General features: G+C 40.3%; 2 protein-coding genes across 2 annotated transcripts; one reads left to right on the forward strand and one right to left on the reverse strand.

Moving 5' to 3' along the window:
* Positions 1-310: 310 nt before the first annotated feature.
* On the forward strand, positions 311-8,112 carry LOC102235000 (dnaJ homolog subfamily C member 3-like). Its single transcript, XM_005814728.2, has 12 exons — positions 311-759; positions 2,172-2,282; positions 2,465-2,589; positions 2,672-2,746; positions 3,515-3,658; positions 3,860-4,041; positions 4,156-4,275; positions 4,610-4,715; positions 4,813-4,933; positions 5,658-5,790; positions 5,912-6,060; positions 7,346-8,112. Exons 1-12 carry the CDS (start codon positions 672-674, stop codon positions 7,489-7,491), a joined length of 1,500 nt encoding a protein of 499 aa, XP_005814785.1. The 5' UTR covers positions 311-671; the 3' UTR covers positions 7,492-8,112.
* A 1,147-nt stretch (positions 8,113-9,259) lies between these two features.
* Positions 9,260-11,688, reverse strand: naa38 (N(alpha)-acetyltransferase 38, NatC auxiliary subunit). Its single transcript, XM_005814725.3, has 3 exons — positions 11,588-11,688; positions 10,152-10,326; positions 9,260-9,681 (listed from the first exon to the last, which is right to left on the reverse strand). Exons 1-3 carry the CDS (start codon positions 11,615-11,617, stop codon positions 9,557-9,559), a joined length of 330 nt encoding a protein of 109 aa, XP_005814782.1. The 5' UTR covers positions 11,618-11,688; the 3' UTR covers positions 9,260-9,556.
* Positions 11,689-16,733: the final 5,045 nt, after the last annotated feature.

Genomic DNA, 16,733 nt, shown 5'->3' on the forward strand with positions numbered 1-16,733 from the left:
TTTTTAGTAGATGGGTGTTTCTGTATTAAAAATCCTTTGTTGGCTGGGTTTTGAAATACTGAGATAAGTTAACTTTATTTAAATGTATTCAAATGGACCTGTAAAGAAACTGGATATTGGGAAAGAGTCATTTTTCCCATCACTATCAGGCAGACCTTAAGTTTTTTTAGGGCGACAGCTCCTCTAGCAGTGGCTTGAGACATACTAGGAGTGCCACCAGTGTTAAAATAGGCTGTCCAATCAGAGCAGCCCACGTCTACAGACGAACCCGGATAGAAGCCATGTGGACCAATCAGAATAATGTGGGCCAGAAAGGGAAAGCGAAGCCGAGAGCAGACTGAAAGGTATCGCTTACAAACTACACAGAGTGTCAGTGGTTTGATTTCACCATCCTCTGGTTAGAAGGAGCTTATTTGCTTCCAAGTAAAGTCTTCTGGTTGTCTGTTGGAGCTGCTGTCAAACATCTGTTTCGGGCTCAGGAACCTTTCAGTGGCTCCCCTCTGTTCCGCCCGGAGGACTGTGGGGACGGGACCGTAAATACACCTTAGGAACAGTTCCTAGGTCTGTCAGAACGGGCTCAGTCGTTCTCAATGAGCCAGAGGAGCAGCTTGAGCCCAAGCTGAGCCGTGAAGTCCGTCTGTTCCGGGGTCCCGGTGTCAGCAGACCCAGACATGGAGTGGTGTTGGCGGACAGGAGGAGCCAGCGGGCTGCTATGCTCCCTGTCTCTGCTCTGTGTCCTATTGGACATCCAGCTGGACGGTAAGACCGCTATTAGAGCTACAAACAAGTGGATTACTAATAAAAAAACACACTGACAGATACAATGACAGTAGGTTTAGGTAGGTTGCAGTCTTATTGTCACATGACAAAGTCATGTCTCCAAAGTTTACGTCTCTTCCACAGAGGGACGTTTTGTCCTGACGCTGGAAGACCCCTCCCAATGTTCAGTAGCTTTTAAAAATAATTTACCACCTGACAGTTATATTTTATTGCATTAGATGAAACTTTAGCAGCTCATGTTGTGACAGAGACTCTTTGTCCAGCGGCCGCAAACGCAACATAGCCTTAAAACGAAACCAAACGTCTGAAAAATACAAGGAAATGAAAACCTAACTAATTTATAACAAGATTTGGGCTAAGCAGAACTTCCAAAAAAGAAAAAAAAATAGATTTGTAGAATATGTTTTGTTGCATAAGCTGATCTAATAATGTATTTCAAAACCACTGTTTCTACCAAAGAACCTGCAGTTCATTATTATGTCTCTTTTGATTCCTTCACTCATTATTTAACAAAAACAACTGGAATTAGTCAGAATCTGTAAAATAAAAACTTTTTTTTTATTTAAATTGAGAAAACATCAGTTTGTCTTGATAAAGATATTTTCACAAATTCCCTAAATATTTTGGCAATTGTGTAAGATAAAAAAGAAACTATTTAAAGGTGTTCCATAGTGTTCCACTGATATCAAAATATACCAAGATTTTTTTTAAAAAGTTACAATTTGAAAATCGCATTAATTTTCCAGCATACTGTTCCTATAGTTCAAAATTTTCCTTGATGAGATAATAGAGAAAGTGCCTTCGTCGTTAGTAACCAGACTGTGTAGCGCTGCACACTGCCGGTCAGCTGGTGCAAACAAGGCTACTGCATGTTTTTCTAACTTACAAGTAAGACGCATTTGGATGTTGGATAATAAATCTGGTCATAAAAGTTATGGTTTGGAAACTAAAAAAGCACCATCGATTGCTCTTATTGAGCAAACGCTTTAAATTTAATAGGCGTTGGTAAGATACTTTTGTTTAAGTCTGTGTGAAAATAATCAAGTTATTTTTACTGTAAGAATTGATGGGTTGTATAATTTTAGAAATATATGTTTTGTTTCTGTTTTCAAATACAAGCGGTCAGATCAATAGATTTTTTTTGTATTAAAATGTGCAAATACTGTGCAATTTTTTCTATCTATTTGGCTAGAAAGTTTAAATTTTCAGCTTCAGTTAAGCTATTTGCACTTGGACTTGAAGCCGTGTTGGCTCAACAGGTGCCACTCAGTCGCTTAGTCATCAGAGAAGTGTGAGAACAGGTGAAAATCCTCTAAACCGACAACACAAGCTGCCTTCATCTGACTGGCTGTTGTTCCAAGCGGGATTATAAGCTCCGTTTTGTGTTACAGGTGTCCTGGGCGCGACTCACGCCGAGATCGAGCACCACTTGGAGATGGGTCGCAAACTTCTGGCGGCCGGTCAGCTCGCTGAAGCCTTGTCCCACTACCACTCAGCCGTGGGTAAGATTATCCTAACACTTTCATCGCTGCGTCTGCTCTGTTTTGACCTGGTTTTCTAATACTTACTAGGTACAAAATTACCCGTACAGACTTTTTTTTTTTTTTTGTGGTTTGAATCTAGCATGACTTTCAAGTCTCACATTTGACCCTGCTGTAAGTTAGTTCCCATGATGTTTTCCCAGAGGGAGACTCTGAGAACTACCTGACCTACTATAAGAGGGCTGCTGTGTTCCTGGCCATGGGAAGATCTAAGTCCGCTCTGCCCGATCTGACCCGGGCCATCCAGCTGAAGCCTGACTTCCTGCCAGTAAGTCATTAAAGGACCTCAACGAAGCTTTTTGAAATGCCGTTACACTGTTCTTTCTCACACCATCTCACTTCTGCTTCAGGCCCGGTTGCAGCGAGGAAACATCCTGCTGAAGCAGGGCAACACTCAGGAGGCCAGGGAGGACTTTAGAATGGTGGTATGTTTAATATTTATGCTGCTATTTGGTTCATTTTTTAAAGTGGAAACACTTTTTTTTACACTTATTTTATTTAACCACCTTTTAAGAAAAACACTTAATTTTAAGGGTGGAAAAAAACAACATTTACTTAATCCGGAGGAATGCTCAAGCTTAGGTTTGAGCATTATACCTTTCAGTTTTAGGGTTTTAATGCTTCTGACCAAGAATCTAGAAATAAATGGAACAGTCGTACATTTTTTGGTGCCGTGAATTAGCGAAAATGTTGCACCTTTTTTATACTTTTCTGCGATTTAAATTGCAATTAATCTATTGTGGATTCCGCAAATGACTGGCCATTACTTTGAACAATATTCTCACTAGGACTGAAACGATTAACCAGATTAATCACGATTAATCAATTATAGAAATAATCATAAGCTAATTTGGTAATCGATTAAACGCTAACTGGAGTAAACAGACTCCACTTGCTGAAACGACACACTCGGATGGAATTTAAACCGTTTCTTTTTTCATACCGATTCATGGTCAGAATATTTGATTCACTAAAATAATCATCTGTTACCTCCCTACTTCTCTCAAATGTTGGCAAAACATTCCCCGTGTACATCAAATGTAGCTTAGCTAAGCTGATATCCAGGTTAAATTTGATATTTTCAGTTCTTGTTTGTACTGAAACACAACATATTAAATAGGACACTGTGGGAAATACTTTTATCAAAGGAAAATGGAATCCCATTGTTTTTTTTTTTGTTTTTTTTTTCCCAGCTGCAGCGCTCTGCAGACCACAAAGAAGCCCAGGAGCAGCTGATGAAAACGAGAGATCTGGAGATCTTCCAGGAAGAAGCCCAAACTGCTTACCACCAGGGCGACTACAGCGGCACCATCAACGCGTTGGAGAGGGTCATAGAGGTACGATGGACTGCATCATTTGTCGAACTTTATTGTATGTTGCCGCCAATTCACGGCAGAGGAAGTCCACAAAGTTACAGGCAGCAGTAGTTCCATCAACATGTTCATCTTTGGAAGAAAAATAAATAGGATTTGAAGTCCTTCAAGTGTTGGGTTTCTTGTTGTTTTTGTCAAAATTGCTAATGTCCGTTCCTGTCTCAGATCTCTCCCTGGGATCCGGAGTCGAGGGAGCTTCGTGCAGATTGTTACTTGCGAATGGGGGATCCTCAGAAAGCCATCCAGGATCTCACGCCCGCAGCCCGGCTACGCAACGACAACCGCGCAGCCTTCCTGAAGCTCAGCAGGCTGCTGTATAACCTGGGAGAGCATCACGACTCCCTCAAGTGAGCGCCGCGCCGTCTGCCGTGCAAACGGAGCGGTTTCCTTTTTTGAGCCTCTGATAATTTGTTTGGCCTTCCTGTTCCTTCACTCCCATCTGTCGCTTTGTTTCTCTCCAGCCACATTAGGGAATGTCTGAAGCTCGACCAGGATGACAAGGAGTGTTTCAGCCACTACAAGCAGGTGAAGAAGCTCAGCAAGCAGCTGGATTCTGCAGAGGAGCTGATCCAGGGGGAAAGGTCAGTGACCTTCATGATTCCTTTAAAACGTTTGTGAAACATTATCAACCCTTTATGGAATATTTAAAAGCTGAAGATCCACACTTTATTAGAGATTTTCATCTGAGATTTCATTCCAGGTTTCACTCATTCTTTAAAAGTCTGAAATTTGTTCTTAATGTTTTAAAGAACTGGATAGAAGTAAAATTGAGTTTGGACATTTTTTTTTCCTTCTTCCATTTCCCCAAAGAAGAAAAATCTAACTAATAATACTGATTAATCAATATTATTCAGACAGGTTAAGGAAACAACTGAACTAATATCGGCTCACGTTCTCCATCTTCTCCACAATCAGGTTTCAAGAAGCAATTGAGAAATATGAATCGGTGATGAAGACGGAGCCGAACGTCGAGTTCTACACCAACCTGGCAAAAGAGAGGATCTGCTTCTGTCTTGTTAAGGTGAGAAAGAAAACGCCTCTGCGAATTTAGGATTAAATAACTTAAGAGACGGCCAGTTTTATCTTGGTTTTGTCTCAATTTATTGTCGGTGTCGTAGCTCCAGCTAGCGACCAAAGCCATAGACGTCTGCTCAGAGGCCCACCAGAGAGACCCTCGAAATGCCAACATCCTCAAAGACCGAGCCGAGGCCTACATCCTCAACCAGGACTACGAGAAAGGTAAATAAGATGACGGCACTGCTGCAGTGGGATAATTAATTTGGCTTGATCCACTGTCTAAAAGAAGCCTGAGGAACATCTGGTTCCAGTCATACAGCGGCCATTAGCGCGAATGTTCATGTGCAACAAAAGAACGCCAGTGAATTTCTAGCAAGAATTTGAGTTTCACACAAGCTCAAATAAATACAGACACCCCACTAATGTTTGGATAAATGTTGCTTTTTCAACTCAACAGTGATGGCAAACACATTAAAACCAGAATAGATTAAGCAAATTACCATTAGGCTTGTGGAATGGATGGAAACTCTAACCTGATTTTGCTTTTGAAATTGACTGAAATTGACGGTTGGTTCAATAACCCACCCAGGAAAAAAAAAAAAAAAAGTCAGCAAAACACCAAATTAATGAGACCCTGATGTAAAGTTGTGACAAACACGATAACTGGGGAAAATATTTCAATTACTGAACGCCGTCGCTGCTGTAAACAGGGTCTTATGAGAGTTGGGTAGAGATCTGATCACACAACCACGTTATAAACACACACTAATAAAAATAAACACAAATGTCTTCTTTGATGATTGTTTCTTTGCCTAACTCATCTTCATTCAAGCAGGATAATTTCTGCTGATTCTGTTATTGGTGTAAAACTGCAGCTTTATTTATTGAACCCACTTTTTTTGTTTTTTTACCTCAGATTTATCTTTTTTCGTATTTTTTATTTCAGCTGTTGAAGACTACCAGGAGGCGCGGGAGTTCGACGGCGACAACAACGCCATCAGAGAGGGTTTCGAACGAGCGCAGAAGCTGCTCAAAGTCTCCCGTAAAAGGGATTACTACAAGATCCTGGGAGTTGGCAGGTGATGCTTCCATCTGGATCCATTCTGCAGTTTTATCCAGCTCTTTTTTTTTTTTTTGGAATCGCAATTGACTGTACAACTCTTTTAATAAAAACAAACCATCTGTGCTTCCTGTCCTCAGGAACGCTAATAAGCAGGAGATCATCAAGGCGTACAGGAAGTTGGCGCAGCAGTGGCACCCTGACAACTTCCAGTCCAAAGCCGACAAGAAAGAAGCGGAGAAGAAGTTTATCGATATCGCCTCGGCTAAAGAAGTCCTTACCGACCCAGGTCAGGAGCCCATTTTACACACGCAACACTTGTGTGTGTGTGTGTGTGTTTGTGGTAGGAACAGGAAGCAGCTTGCAATAGGGAGGGAAAAACAGAAACAATCGAGCTAATCCGGTTTCCTTCAAATACTGTACACAGCTTTGTGAAGCAACAATTCATTTTGTTGTTAATTACATAGCAACAAAATACAAAGGAGGCCGACGACTGAAATCCACAGTGAGGATGTCTCACTGCTGGTTTAATGTCGGTATGAATCCAGCCGCTCTGTGAAGATCTTCTCTAACAAACCTCTGAGGCCTTCAGAGAACAGCTGGGTTTATACTGAGGTGAATTGACAGCATCAGGCCCAGTTGAGAAGATGTAGAGCGATTTTAAAACGATCCTCTTCGTCCACGTTCACTGAACTTCCATCTGTTTTGCAAAGAAAAACAGGCAAAAACTTCGATCTCCACATATGCAAATCTAGTAGGCAAAAGAAAACAAGTGTCAACTCGAGGTCGGGCAGTACGGCTTAAAAATAAATTCTCAGATTCCCTATTTCTGATTTTAATAGATTTTTCTTCTTTTTTTAAGCCTTTCTTTTTTTATAGCTGAAATTCCAGTTGACAGAAAACATTTTTAATAAATTGCCTTCTGTGATTTTACAACGGCGTATTGGGTCCAAACGACAAGAAGTTTTGTTTAATTATAAGAATATAGTCATAACACTATTAGAGTGAAGATGCAGTTTTACCAGAAGAAAGCTCTTAAAATAAAAAAGTTACTTTAATGAGGAAAAAAAGCTTGGATAATTTTTTTTATTTACATTTTTTGTGTTGGAGAATGAAATTAAAACTTCATTCTCCTCATTGTACGACTTTAATCTGGTAATACTAAGACTTTATTTTCATTTTTATTTCAACTGTATCCCTGCAACATCGACTATTTTTGCAAAAATTAAAAACGTAGCCTGACCCTTATAAATAAACAAAGCTGTAACACACACACATCAAACAAGATGGTGGACCTTTGACCTGTTGACATCACTCTAAACTATGGGAATCCAAGGAGAGCTTTGGTGGGGGAGGAATCCCAAAATTATCCAAAAATTAAATCTTCAAAAGCCAAAATGTCATTAATCAACAAAATTGATTTCTTGCGCAAACCTAAGTCAAGGTGAAAATAGAGCATGCCACACTTTTCAGATTATTTTTGGGGGTAGGGGGGGAATTAAAAGTCTAGTTTATTTTTCTACTTCCAACTCCTTCTCAGGACTCTTCCTAACTTCATTCCGATGTCTTTCCAGAAATGAGGCAGAAGTTCGACGCAGGCGAGGATCCCCTGGACCCGGAGACCCAGCAGGGCGGCGGAGGCGGACAGAGGGCCTGGCCGTTCCACTTTAACCCCTTCGAGTCCGGCGGCAACTTCCACTTCAAGTTTGAGTACAACTAGAGAGCAGGACTCGACTCTGGACGTGTGTCGGCTCTTTCACTGGATTTGTACATCAGCCTGGACGCTGTTTATTCAGAGACATAAACTTGTGTTGTTTTTCAGAAAGGAACCACAAGAGAACTTAACTGTGGTAAAAGGTGGTTGAAGAAAGTGAAGGCTTTTTTTTAAAACCTCAAATCTTTTCTTTTTTAAGAAACTGAAAGGTGCTGGATGCAAGCTGTGGATGTTTCTGCTCCCCTCTCTTTCTTTGTGCCTATCTTTGAACCGTGTGGTGGCGGAGGACGAACGTCAACGTGCCGCTTTTTATTCTTGCTCGCAGTATTCTTCAAAGGAATCCCAGCTTTACTAACTCCAGCCAACAATCTTGACTGCAGCAGCATCTCTACACCCGAGAATCAAGACGTTTCTCTAGTTTCTGAAATCAACAGCTTTCCGTTGAGCTCTTGGATAAACGGTGAAACACACTGGAATCCTGTGGATCTTCTACCAGTGTGTTTTTGATTTAAACTGAAATTGGTTTCGAAAGCTTATTTAGTGGAAAATTAAGTGTATATACAGTACAGACCAAAAGTTTGGACACACCTTTCTAATTCAATGGGTTTTCTTTATTTTCATGACTATTTATAAGGCAAGAAATCCCACTTATTAACCTGACAGGGCACAGCTATGAAGTGAAAACCATTTCAGGTGACGACCTCTTGAAGCTCATCAAGAAAATGCAGAGTGTGTGCAAAGCAGTAATCACAGCAAAAGGTTGATACTTTGAAGAAACTAGAATATAAGGGGTATTTTCAGTTGTTTTACACTTTTTTGTTTAGTGCATATTTCCACATGTGTTATTCATAGTTTTGATGCCTTCAGTGTGAATCTACAATGTCAATAGTCATGAAAATAAAGGAAAGTCATTGAATAAAAGGTGTGTCCAAACTTTTGGTCTGTACTGTATACAGCAGCAACAATAAGGAATGAAAGCAGTAGCTGACTGAATCTGGTGTTTCTCTTTGCCTTTCTTCCTTTTTTGGAGATTTTACGCTTTTTATTTGAGGGGAAAATAACACTCCACAGCCTCTCCTCTCCTGAAATGTTACTGTTTTTTTTAAGCCTTTCATAGAGAATGCATCTTCAGTGACTAAGAGCCTCATTTATAAATAGCAACTGTTCAGCTGAAGCTTGAATTTCAGTATCTTAACGAGAATATTTGGATAATATTTATCTAAAACATACAACTAAATTGTTGCAGGATTTGTTTATATTTAAGGCTCTGGTGTTGCAGCCACGAAAGACGTACTTAGTAGTTTTGCCTTTTTTTTTTTTTTTGTTTGTTTTTGCACAAACTTAAGTTATTTTCTTACCGACATCTTGAAGACAGAGTGACTGTAACTGCTTATTTTGTGAACCAAAATGTGACGGAGCTCTTTGCATTTAAAGATAAGAAGGAGCTGTTTTATTTTTACGGTTTCTGGTTGTGGCATAACTTTTTCTTCCTGCTGCCAAATTGACTCGGTGGACATGCTGACGTGTATTAAAGGATGAAAACCATCCAGACTGGACTCATTATTCCTCCTGCTTTGGGTAGAATTTAGATATCTGGCAAATAAATTTTACTCAACCAGTGATTCGCAGATAAACTCAATTTTAGAGCAGTTTTCAGATTGTACAGTAAAAGTTTGAGCATTATATGTAATCTTTTTTTTTGTTGCAACTTTCTGCAGAGCTTCTAAATTTTTGCACTTCACAAACTGCAGCATTTAGGATCAAAAACAAAAGATCTAATAGATGAATTTATTTTAAAAACACTAACAACATACATAAACTTGAATCCATATATTTGCACGAAACATGTCAGAAACGCATTCACCCCGCTTGCTGCTGAAGGGTTTCGTTCATTCTCAGGGGAAATGGATAAATCCAGAGTTCTGGCACGGAGGTTCTGTTTCAGCCACAAAAACAGTTAAAACTCCTCCAAGAACAGTTCGATCTTTTCTTTTCCAGACACAGGCCTCGACAGGAAACAGTCACATGAATGTCGAGTTAAAAATAAACAAGCGCAATGGACAGCTCTTCGTCAGTGGCAGGCTCCAAACCCATCAGCGTCCTCCAGGCTGTCGGCCTCCACCTCGATGGACACCACGTGGTGACCGGGGATCATGGCCAGGCCCAGGACTCTGGGTTCACCCTGGGAGAAAGTGTCTAAGGGCAGAAAACGCATATAAAACCAGGACCCGGTTCCATCAAAGCAGGAAAAACGGCAGCGATCAGGTGTGTGGTTTGCCAAGCTTGACTGAGACATAACTGGATTGGTTCTAAACACTAATTATTAAGGTGAACTTGATCAAATTCTACCAAAAATAATGAGAAATGACGGAAATTCCATTTCATACTAAAATTCTACTGTTTTCTGTGAAGTTAATCTTTAACTTATGCAGTTTGCTTTTTGGATTGAGATTTTTCTGCTTCAAACTTAAACTTCTAGATATGCACCCCTGTTTTACATGAATAGTAGCTCTTAAAAGTGTAAATAACTGTTAAAATACTTTTTTAAAATACTTCTATTTCTACATTTTCAAGTGAACTCATGAATATGAGAAGAGAAAATATGATGTTGAAAATTAACCATTAAACATTAGTTTAATTTCCAACATCTGACAAAGCGTCCCTACCTGAGGATTTGAGGAACTCCTGAGCCGAGCCCAGGATCACATTGCAGTCCCGATCCGTGCAGAGGAAGAGACCCACCAGTGTCCGTCCGTCTGTCATGCGGATCCTCATGTTCTTGTTCAGGAGCCCCTCAAGTTTCTGTCTGGCCTGGGAAGAGGAGGACACTTCGGGCTGCTCCTGGATAAGAGGAGACAAAGGAAGAACTGATTCTGTGAGAAATCATTTGAATCCATACAGACGTTCATTTCCCGCTACCGTGATTAAGACAATACAAATAATTTGGGTCTCATAATTATGACATATCTTGTAACAATAAATCAAAAATAAGCAATGCTATCCCATTACTCGTCGTATCTCAAAGAAGAGCTAGTATTGTGTATTTCCCACTTAACTATCTAATAATTGTGGGGGACTACCTTGCACCACTGACAAAGCGTCCCATAATTACAACCCTGCGTCTCACAATAAAGTAGTAAATTAGAAACATGATAGTATGTCATAATTATGCATTAGTGTCATATATTTTTTGCCGCATTCATAACTAGTAGATAGCATCAAATGATTCAGGCAGAATCTCCTAATACTGAGATTCTCTAGTGACTTTGCCACCTGCTATCAAGACGTACGTAATAGTTTATCGTAAGTATGGCATACATGTCTCATTTATGGTGTACAAAATGCACTGCTTCCATTACAGTTTCAGAAAAGGGCTTTAAACTAATTTAATAACTAACAAAAACAAATCAGATCTCTTCAGTGTTTACATTCAGCAGGATCAGCTCACAATCAGAAATACTTTACAGGAATCATTATGACACTTGGTATATTTTGCTGCTGGACAATTTCAATAAATCTGAACATTAAAAAAATATATATAACTGAGAACACGTAAGCTGACCTGTGATGGCCTTGATAGTCAAATATCTGACATGGTAAATATTGTCTTCTTGCTTGTTAAATATCATACACACTGCTGTAAATGGAGAGGTTCTACACCTTGTTTTGATTTTTTTCTTAACCAATTTAAATTGTATTACACCTCATTGAAACATTTGAAATCTGTTTCTGCAAAAAAAAAAGTAACTGCCAGTATCTTTACTTTTCTTGTTTTCAAATCTTGCTCTATTGTTATTCATTTGCCTCACTATCTATGTGCTTGTGTTTAGTTTTAGCCCCTTGTTTTTGTTATTTTTCTACCTATGTTGCAATGTTCTTATACCTCAACGAGTCTTTGTATACTGTTTGTTTAATAAATACATTTTTTTTAAAAAAACGTAAGCTAACCTGTTAGCCACAAGCTAACGTTTAGCTTCACCTCAAGCCCTTATAAAGCTACATTTATTTAATATAAAAGCTTTATTCTCTCATTTGTCATATTAGCATCAGAAAAAAAACATGTTAACATGAATATTAAAGAAAATATTACAGCTATACATACATGTACCGAAGGACCATTTTCCTCAATCATTGTGTCCGATTTTCCTTTTGCTGTTGCTTAGGGAGCAATTCTGGGGGCGGACAAGCGGAACCGGAAATCGTTTCAGCGCTTAGCATTTAAAAAAAAAAAAAAGGTTTTTCAGATTAAAGTTTACAAGTTCGGTTTCTATGACTGTATGGCGGGCAATAAAACCTTCAAAAACAAACACAAAAAATCCAATATTTATCAATTCCACACTTTTCCAAGACCCTTGAAGCAAATGCCTCCACTCTAAATATGCAAACAACTGAGCTCATCGTCCCACCTGGATGTCTGACAGGAAATAAAGCTTTGTCAGGAGAGCGGCCAGCTGAAACAACAACATGGATTTTCTTAAGGATTTACTCACAGGGAAGTCAAACAAAATCAGCACTGTCATTCAGACAGGAAAAACATCAAAAGATGAAGTCATCTACTGTCGTTTCTTAATAATAATTGTATACATACATAATTCAAAAAGGTTGATACTGAAGTTCAATTCCTGTATATATATATAAAAAAAAAAAAAAATTCCCTTCTCACCCACCGCGGGTGGTTCTTATCCTCTGAGCTCGGGTCCTCTACCAGAGGCCTGGGAGCTTGAGGGTTCTGCGCAGTATCTTGGCTGTGCCAAGGACTGCACATTTCTGGACTGAGATGTCTGATGTTGTTCCTGGGATCTGTTGTAGCCATTGGTCCAGTTTGGGGGTGACTGCCCCGAGGGCCCCGATGACCACAGGCACCACTGTGGTCTTCACCTTCCAGGCCCTCTCCAGTTCCTCCCTGAGGCCCTGGTATTTCTCTAGTTTCTCGTGCTCCTTTTTCCTGATGTTGCAGTCACTTGGTATTGCTACATCTATCACAACGGCTTTCCTCTGTTGTTTATCCACTACGACAATGTCTGGTTGGTTCGCCATTACCATTTTGTCTGTCTGGATCTGGAAGTCCCACAGGATCTTAGCTCTATATATATATATATATATATATATATATATATATATATATATATATATATATATATATATATATATATTAGATTTTTAATGTATTTATAAATCAGGGCTATTGATTTATTAAAGCAAATCTCTTAGATTTCTTTACAAAAATAAAACGGTATGATAAATATCCCTGTTCCAGAGTTTCCTGTAGGGGGCGTACTAATGCAACTAACACAAGTCAACAGTGCTGTGGGCCCATATAGAAACATCCAACTGAGTCAGAATGGAGAAGGACAAGTTCGTTTTTAAAAACCCCCGACATTTTTTTTCAGAGTACTAGGCTAAATCAAATCAAATCAAATCAAATCTTATTTGTATAGCACATTTCAGCAACAAGGCATTTCAAAGTGCCTTACATCATAACAAACAAACACAGGCTAAAAACAAAAAAACACTGTGGATGCACAAATAAAAGTCTTGCAAATATTACAAATAAATAACCTTTATTAAAGTTAGACCACTAAGTCTACAAGTCCTCACTGCAGGAAAATCCTTATTGCACAGCTTGATTCTGCACTGTTTGCACACAAAAGCTGACAACAAGCAGAGGAGTCTTTGGTTTAAATATTATAGTGCTGCTAAAATGAGTTATGATGACAATCAGATTATTATTTATTCTGTTTTGGAAAAAATATTCCTTACGTTTACAGCCATTTCAATCCATGAACATTGCTTTCTTCCAGAAAAATACTATTTAGCAGTAACCTCAGTGACATGAAAGAAACAAAAGCAAAAATCATTTTGACAAACATCACAAATATTAGTATTTTTGAAGTCTTTTTTTTTTTTTTTTTTTTACAGTCAAAGTCTAACATTTAATCAGATCAAATATTTTCTGTATTAGGTCAATTAAGAGTAACACAGTTATTTCTATTTACCAAATAAATTCTGAATATTTTATGACTCTCTTTAAAGTTAAAAATGTACATACGCTACGATTACTGTCTACCAGTGACGATGTCATGACATTGTAAGCTTCTGATGGAACAATTCGCGCTATTTGACTTCGGTAGAGGAACATTTTGTGAATTCAAATCAACTTTTGATACAAAAAAAAAAATCAACAGACACCAGGAAGAGAATGATGGTCCTAATCAAGTCTGGTTTGTCCAGATCCGTGAAGGTGCCATGGCACGCTTCTATAAACTACAAATGTATGTAAAAACAGGATGGGAATTTCCAGCCATCAGCTTGTGCGTCACGGATATGTAAACATGTTTTAACATGAAATGCATCAACCCCAGAGTAAAAGGACAATATCTCGTAAAAATACTAAGTGAGAACATTATTATCCACAAGGAAATGAGTCATGTAACTGCATGAGCTAAAGGGCCACTCAGAGAGGAAGATTATTCCAAAAGCAACATAAAAAAAAAAAAAATACAGTTTGCAAATGGACTCAGGAACAAATACCTCAATATATGGAGAGTTGTCAGTTTGTCAAACATGATCTCTCACAGTTTTCATGGTTTTTAGAGACAATCAACTTATCCGCCAGCACAACTTTATCACCTCAGGGTTATTTAGTGGCTCCACACTCTCAAAAATGTACCTTTGTTAGAGTGAAAGCTGCTGAAAGTGAAACGTGTCGACTGTGAAGGTGTAGCAACGTCACCGTATGGGGTGTTTTGCTGATATCTATTTTTGCTGGTGCACGAAGCAGATGGCATGATGGGTAACAAACATCGCGTGGAAATATGGCAGCGACATTTCGAGATGTTAACTTGGAAGTTAAAGCCTGGGCACAAACGGGTCTCTTGAATGGAAAGCCAAATAATTACAAAGTAGCTTAAGAACACTTTTGTTTTGAAGGGCCCTTTGTAAAGCCCTGATTTCAGTAATTTAGAAAATGTGTGTGTGCAGAGCAGAGAAGGTGCACCAGTGAGGCGGCCCACAAACCTGACCCACTTACAGCGGTTCTGACAGCAGGAATGGGCCTAAATTCTAACAGCTAAAATTATTAAGCCAAGTCCTACAGTTTAATATTACTAGTAAGGGAAGCTATGGAAAGTCCTTTAAAGAAAGTAAGAAAAAATGATCTAAAAAACGTAATATTTTCAGTTAAAGGTTATCACTGTCTATTGTAGAAATGAGAGTGGATACACACCAAAAGCAAAATCTGTAAATCAAGTAAGGCACAGATTCAACCTCTTCTAAATCTCTTTAAAGAAGAAAAAAAATAAAATAACCAAAATTAACAAACTGGCTATAATTTGGAAGAACTCCTCTTATGTAAGCCCCTGTTGAGAGTGGGACTTGCCTCACCAAAACGAATCCAGGCAATAATGGACTCCTCTCTGGGCTCCTGCTCTGACTTGCTCTGCCTGGCTGTTATTTAAGCTGTTTGAGCTCGCGGGGCCGCCCGGGTTCAGACAGCCAGCTCCGAGCGCGGCGCAGGAGCCGGTGTCTTCCTCTGTGTCACACTGCATAAAATCTGGGTTAGCTGGAGCACAGCACCCAGGGGAGGCACTTTCTCTCTCTGATCCCTGACACGTCTTACTGCCAAACGGACACGGGAGGCTTTGGGGGGGGGAGGAGGGAGGCTACTGGGTAATCTCGGCACAGCAGTCCAAATTCTGTCTGGGAGGCGGGTGGGGTGGAGGGTGGAGGGGAGCTTCCTGGCTGGCTTCACCCCCTTTTCATCTTGCAGTCACACAGTGAGACACGCGCACAGTTATGACTGCAGATAATGTGGCTGAGGGCGTACAAGCTGCACAGTAAGTGAGGTCGTCTCGCCAGCCTTTCAGTCTGGCACCCGCTGACACCTCGGTGGCCAGGGCCTCAGTGTGCGAGGCGGTGGGGAGGGGTGAGGGTGGGCCGCAGGCACACAATCTTCCTCGTCGCACACGCGCCGCTCTGCCAGTGTCTCCCGCCGCCTTGGCAGATGTTGGGTTTGGATCGGGGCACTGAAAAATTCCTCCTCTCTCATTCGCAGGAGCCGAGCCGGAGCGGATCCGGCACCTGTTGCGGCAGACGAGGCTGGAAGTGATCAGCAGGTTGTCTTCTGGGTGTCGGCGCCTCAGCGGCTGACCTGGGAAGAGGGGCGAAGCATGCGAAAAAGGTCACGGATGGGGTCACCGCCTCAGCGCTGTTTCACTTGTTTAAATGAACCGGCTTCTTTCTTTTAGGAAGTGTAAATCGCGTGACCCTAAAGTGACCTTTGGAGCCTCCTACTGCTGGGATTTTTGTCTTGCAATGAGGTCAAACATTCACCTGGAAACAAACGCATAATTAATTCAAATTCAGGAAAGATCTCCTGTAGCCACCTGTGTCGCAACAAATTTGAAGTAGCCTCTGACTGAAGACACTCAGTTATAGTTTTTCCAGTTTTTTTCTTCTACTTTTCTTCTTTTTAAAAAAAACAAACAGAAAAAGCCACACAGTTTTTCATTTTCACCTATTTAGTAGGAGAGCATCATTTACAAGTGGTGTAATAACCCTATTTAAATGTACACCACACTTTTCAGATATTTCTTTGTAAGCGTTTTTTTTTTTTTTTTTTTTTTTGTACGAAATTTTTCATTCATTTCCCTTCTTTGTGTTGGTCTCATAAAATCGCAGTGAAACCCAACGCGCTTTCACGTCGCGTGAAGAGGTTAAAGAGACGTTTAACATCCAGATATGTTATTTATTTATTTATTTATTTCATTCCGACTGTGCTTGAGTGCACAAAGGCGGTCAAAAATAATAATTTAGTCCAAAAAAAAAGCGCCCTGAGCAGCAGCAGCAGCAGCAGCAGCAGCAGTGAGGGGGCCTGTCTGGGGAGGGATTCCCATGGCCTTACTGCCATCCGGCCGACACATCCCGCTGCTAACGAGCGCTCAGATTTACAGCTCAGAAACCATCTCTGCGCCTGGTTCAGACCTCTGCACGACTCCCACTCTCACGTTTCAGCGCGCTGCCACGCTCGCTGCGGCCGTGCGTCGGAGTGGAAACATAGTTTTGCATTTCACCAAAACACTTCAATCCCCACCACAAGCAGTTAATTTTTAAGCAATACAATCTGATGTAAGGCTGGGCATGGCTGCGGCAGATTTTTTTTCCCAACCCCCCCACTCCCCCCCTCTCTCTCTCTCTCTCTCTCTCTCTCTCTGGATCCCTCCCCAGCACTCACTCACAGACTCGTGAGC

Source organism: Xiphophorus maculatus, chromosome 14 (genome assembly GCF_002775205.1).
Source record: "Xiphophorus maculatus strain JP 163 A chromosome 14, X_maculatus-5.0-male, whole genome shotgun sequence".
Taxonomy (NCBI): Eukaryota; Metazoa; Chordata; class Actinopteri; order Cyprinodontiformes; family Poeciliidae; genus Xiphophorus; species Xiphophorus maculatus.